This window comes from Arachis hypogaea, chromosome 17, assembly GCF_003086295.3.
Source record: "Arachis hypogaea cultivar Tifrunner chromosome 17, arahy.Tifrunner.gnm2.J5K5, whole genome shotgun sequence".
NCBI lineage: Eukaryota > Viridiplantae > Streptophyta > Magnoliopsida > Fabales > Fabaceae > Arachis > Arachis hypogaea.
Window position 1 is genome coordinate 19,714,184 of NC_092052.1, and position 6,201 is coordinate 19,720,384.

General features: G+C 32.8%; 1 protein-coding gene across 1 annotated transcript; it reads right to left on the reverse strand.

Moving 5' to 3' along the window:
• Nucleotides 1-3,594: 3,594 nt before the first annotated feature.
• LOC112765555 (probable O-methyltransferase 3) lies at nucleotides 3,595-5,522 on the reverse strand. The gene is made up of 2 exons (XM_025811453.3): nucleotides 4,715-5,522; nucleotides 3,595-3,903 (listed from the first exon to the last, which is right to left on the reverse strand). The coding sequence occupies exons 1-2, from the start codon at nucleotides 5,501-5,503 to the stop codon at nucleotides 3,595-3,597; spliced, it is 1,098 nt and encodes a 365-aa protein (XP_025667238.1). The 5' UTR covers nucleotides 5,504-5,522.
• Between the last annotated feature and the right edge of the window lie 679 nt (nucleotides 5,523-6,201).

The window sequence follows — 6,201 nt, forward strand, 5'->3', positions numbered from 1 at the left end:
CTCTTCCTCATCCGAATCGTTCTCAAGATCCTCCCAAGATGCCATGAGCACTCTTTTCTTTTCTTTTTTCCCTTTTTCTTCCTTCTTGAGCTTTGGGCAGTTATACTTAAAGTGTCCAGCTTCCTTGTAGAGGCATATCACTTTGCTCAAATCCTTCTTGTATTCTTTTGAGATTGAGCCCTTGTACCTGCCTTTGATCCTCATTAGCCTCCTTAGCCTCCTAGGAAAAAATACAAGTTCGTCATCTAAAAAACTATCACTAGACTCACTTTCATTTGGTTCTACTTTTGATTTTAGGGCTATTTCCTTTTTCTTTGAGTCTTGGCTTGTGTGTGTGGTTTCATAAGCAAGAAGTTTCCCTCTTAGCTCATCATAGGTTATAGGACTCAGGTTGTTACTCTCAACTAGGACAGTGGCTTTTGTTTTTCACTTTTTTGTGAGGCTTCTAAGGACTTTTTTCACTAGAGTTTTTTCAGTGTGTGTTAAGTCCATAGCATCAAGGCTGTTGATGATGATTGAGAATCTCTCAAACATCTCATCAATGCTTTCTCCATCCTTCATAGTAAACATCTCATACTCTTTTTGCAGCATATAAATCCTTGTTTTTTTGACTTGTTTGGTGTCTTTGTATGTAACCTGGAGTTTCTCTCATATTTCTTTGGCGGTCTTGCATTTAGATACCTTTCGGTACTCCTCGAAACTGATAGCACAATGCAGCAGGTTAATAGCTTTAGCATTCAGTTCTACCTTCTTTTTGTCATCATCTTCCATTCAGCTTCCTCCTTTGGAGTCACAACTCCATCAGCACTAGTCTTTGTTGAGATTTTGGGACCATTCACCACTATCTTTCATATATTGTAGTCTATCGATTGAATGAAGATCCTCATCCTCTTTTTCAATAAGTATAGTTTTTCCCGTTGAAGAAAGGAAGTCTGTTGTTTGATTGACCCTCTGTTAGCGTGTAGGCCACGGCGGTTGTACCCAAGTTCTTCGCCATTGGACCTTTGCTTCAAGCTGTTAAGCTTGTTTCTTGAGACCTTGGCTCTTGATACCAATTGAAGGTTCTAGAAGGCTTAGAGAAGGGGGTTGAACTTATGGCCTTCTTTAACTTTGAATAATTAAGCCTTAATCACAGATCCTTGAACTTGATTTCTGTTAAGTTTGTGCAATAGATAATTCAGGAGACAATTTTGTTTTGTCTTATAAAAACCAGAAAATAAAACTTAAGTAGAGAGGAAGAAGATGACACAGCCATATATCCTGGTTCAATAGCCTTGTGCAATACAACCTACATCCAGTCTCCACCACAAAGTTGGTGGAATTTTTACTATAATCCAAGTATTACATACATCAATTCCCTATGACTCATCATAATCCTATCTGGGTACACAAGTTTCAACATAAACTTGACTTAGTTATGCTAATACCTAGACTCACCGCACTAAGTGCTTACCCAACTTAGCAAGGGATACCTCTCAGGTACATGATATATACAAGACAAAAAAATCTAAAATCACCCTTGGCTTTTCTCTCAAGTGTATCTCTCAGCCTTTTTCACTCTATGGCTTTTTCTCAATGCCTCTCTTTCTTGCCTTTTATCTCTCAAAGAGAACTAAGAAAGATATACATTGAAACAGAAATACAAAACAGTAAAACATGAAGGAGATGATGAATAACAGCTTTGACTCTATACACTGAACCCAGCAACTAAACTCATAATCTTGTTCTTCATCTTGGCGGGATGCTCCCTTTAGTGTAAGTGCAATGCTTCCAAGACTTCAAACTCAGTAGTGAAGATTCACTCTCTCTCTCTCTCTCTGTGTGTGTGTGTGTGTGTGTGTGTGTGTGTGTGTGTGTGTGTGTGTCGGGTTCTCTCTCTTTGAGCTCTAATGAGATTCAACTTTCCTTTTGTACCTTAGTCAGAGCCACGGTTAGGGTTTCTCTAGAGTCAACTTCTTGAATCTTAGGCTTTCATAAATCATCCATTCTCTTTCTTCAATCAACCTCCAAAATTTGGGATTTCAAATCTGGTTCTTGTTTGACCAAGGAGTGTAGAGCAGCAGAGATAGATTTGCTCAGTGATACTCCCAAATCCAAACCCTTGAAAATGTGCTTTGCCTCCAAGTAATAACTTTAACCGTTGATTCATAGCAGAGATTATCATCCACTATTTTCTTCATCTTTCCAAAAGTGGCGTTGTAGAGAGTAGGAGAAGAAGTGAAGAAATCAGCTTGCATGCAAACAGAAATAAATTACCTTTAACTTTTGATTTAGCTTCACATGCTTTTGATTAGTGTGATTGGACCTTGCTTTCTTAGTTAACTTTTCTCTTTTTTTCTTCTCTGGTATATGAACTTAAGGATAAAGTTCTCTTTCCCTCTCTCTCTTTCGTGTGTTTACCCGAAGTGCACTTATGAACTCTTGCTGAGATTTGATTCAATGATACTTGGTTATGATTGGGCTTGGTTTGTGGATCAATATTCCATTCAGTATACTTGAGTCCGTTAAGCTTCATTACTTTGGGATGCTACATAATCATCTGGGCCTGCATCACTCAAATGAAACAATCCAAACCCAATTGGATATTTAACCCAATAATTCAATATTTATCATCATCATTAAATTAATTATATTTTAAACTCAACAGTTTCTTTTTAATTATTTAAAATATTTGACTAAAAAGGAATGGACGAATTTTTCATAACAAGAAATCATGCCGATTTTCTTTTTCATTTTATTATTTGTCACGGCATTTGGCTAAAAAGGTCAAGGACTAATGTGATTTTTTTTAAGGGTTTATCGTCGGTCAATAAATTGTTACATGCACAAAATAAAATTTAAACTCCAATATTTATTTAAGCAGATGATTAATTATGCTAATTACCTAATCAATCCAAATTGAATTTTGAATTATTTTTTATTTATCTCTTTCGTATACCTTTTTTATGATATAAAAGACATGATTTTTTATTTAAATTAAATAATACAATATTTATCAAAATGTGTAATATATAAATAACTTACAATTTTGAATATGCATACACATCTTGAGTATCATGAAAAAAATCTTTAAAAATTCAAATTGGGTATAAATATAATAGAAGTTTAAAAAAAATATCTTAGGTGCACCTGAAAAATATGATACAACTAAAAAATTGTGCATAAATTAATAATGAGTACTTGAGATATTGGCATAACAAATTTAATAACGTATTCAAAATATGTATATTATTGTAACGATTTAATTACAATATTAAGTATTCGTATTATTGTATTTATATAGTTAATTAAATATTTAATTTAAAAAAATTAACAATTTTATTCCAATTTTACTCGTATGGTTAATTATATTCATATTATTGTACTTATATATGTAAAACCTTTTAATACTAGAAGCAGAAATACAAGGTTAGCTAGGATAAAAAAAGGCATTGTATTTAACTTTATATATATATATTGCTTATATGATGGGAGAATTCTAATTAATCTGTTCGGAGAACAAATTAATTATTATGACTCATTATTCTCATCCCCAATATATAATTCAGCCATTAATACTAGCTTATCATTATAAAAACATGCTTCTGTTAAGTTCTATGGATAGATCTCAATGAGAGACATTAATCCATGAATCGGAGTTATTTTATAGCGAGTAAAACCAGCAGAAAAAATTATGTTAGTCCATTCTATTTTATTTCTCTCTTTTCCATTGAACAACACCATCATAAGCATGTCAGAGAAGAGCTGACTTTCAAGTGATCGGTCATAATCTTTCTTGTTATCATCCTCCACCACCATGTCTATAATAACGACCTTCCCTCCTTTGTCTTCGTGCATGATTGCCTCCTTGCATCTCTTTAATATTTTCACACATTCCTCGTCGTTCCAGTCATGTAAAATCAACTACATCGTATTCAAAGCAAAATAAAATTACTTGTCTAAACTTAATTCATATATTTGTATAATTTTTGAAAAGAAAGAATAGTTTGAATTAAAATATATTTTTTTGTATTTTTTTACAAATAAATACTCAATTTAATTCCTCTCTATATAACTTTACGAAATACAGGACTCATACTTTTTTTTAACGAGATCACTTTGATAAAGACACTAAAAATATTTTTTTTAAAGACGTTTACATATGTCATGATATTATTGGACATCTTTATTAAACCGGTTAATAATTTATTTTTTAATAAATCAGAACAAAATCGATTTATTATAGTAACAATAATAAATCCAATTATCCGCATTATAATTATCAGATCCGATTTAATCCGATCGATTTACACAATCTAAACTGAATCATGTTTAAATTTTTTGATACAAAGATAAATATATCCCTGATTTTTATTAAAAAAACAAAAAAAAACCATGGTCTAGTGAATTTTGTAAATTGGTCGGTTCGATCGAATCTGATAACAATTGAGTTTATTATTATTGTTATAAAATAATTGATTTTATTCTGGTTTGTTAAGAAATTGAAAAATAACCGGTTCATTAATATGTCCAATAATAATACAACACATAAATGTCTTTACAAAAAACATTTTACGCGTATTTATGAGAGCATCCTCCTTTTCACAAACAATGTTATTTTAGATTAAAAAAATCAATATATTTTAAAAAGTAAACGATTAAGTATTTCTTTGTCATTCTTTTTATATATTGAGACTAACACATATGGGTGGTGGCGTATTTATTCGTTTTTTACCTTCAACAAAATTGCATGAGAAGGAGGAATAGGATCAACAAACATGTCGCCTGCAATGTATTTAAGGTTGTCAGTTCCTTGCAAACCGGCAACAACACATGGGAGATCAAATACAGAGCACTTCAAGTTTGGGAATGATTCGGCGATGGCCTTTGCAACAGTTCCAGTGCCTCCACCAACATCAACCAGCGATTCCAATCCCTCAAACACTCCCTTGCACTTATCATCCAGTAACAGACTACTAACAACTCGAGCATCACTTGCCATGCCGTCAATGAAGGATTTGCGATATTCAGGCTCGCGGTCAATATACTCCCAAAACGTTATTCCATGTGCAGTCTCAAATGCTGTGAGATCGTCGTTCTTGAACCAATCAGACAAATGATGCCATGCCTTTGTCCCGGTGGGACCAAGGTTCATCAGAATCAAAGTTGTCACACTGAAGGGGTTGTTCTTAAGTAGGAAAATGCATGAATCAGTTAGAACATACCCAATTTCAACCTCGTTATTATTATTGGTGACATCTTCGGTAACGAAGATGCCGGAATGGATCAAGATTCTCATCAAGCGATGGATGAAGGAGGTTTTTGACGGATGAATTGGCAATGAAGCAATGAGTTGTGAGAGGGGCATGGGTTTGCCGTAATTGTGTATTGCATCGGGTATGCCTAATTCAACAGCACATTTCAGTGACATAGAGTTTATGAAACTGAAAGTATGATTCCAAATCTGGCTTTGAGCTTTAACAAGTTTGGCATTATTAGATTGTTCTCCACCTTGGAATTCCATAATAAAGTTTGTGTATAAAATGATCGATTAATAATTTTTCCAAAAAACTGAACAACTAGATCATTTGTCCATGAAACCATATACTATCTAGTCGGATCTATTTATAGAGCAATTCAGTGAGCACTGTTTCTCCCAATTTATAATTTTTTAAAAAACGGCCAAATTCGTTCTTAAAATATTATTTGTTTTTAAAATTATTTTTTGAAATTTTTTTAATTAAATTTATCCTTTAAAAATTTAAAATTGGTCATATTAATCAGCGTCATTTTCATTACTCATAGCATTAGAATTTGTTAATATAACACGTTAATAAGTGACATTAGCACATACCTAAAAATCCTAATTAGCTATTTATATATATAATATAATAAAATTATAAAAGTAAAAAATATTTTTATATTTTTAATTAATCAAACACTTATTTATCTTTAAGACAAAAAATTAGAAACTTATTTATCGTGTACTGTACTCCTAATATCTCGGAAAAACTGACTTATACCTCGACACGACTCATTTTAAAAATGACTATATTTTCACAAAACACCACCTACGATCTTGCCATGAGAACGATCACGAAGATCTCGGATAAAACCCATGATCTCGCCATGAGAATGGTCACTACAAGAAAAAAGGTCTATCGGTACACTTTTTTCTTGCCACGCTTTTAAAGTGTGGCGAAAAGTGGTCAATGGACACGC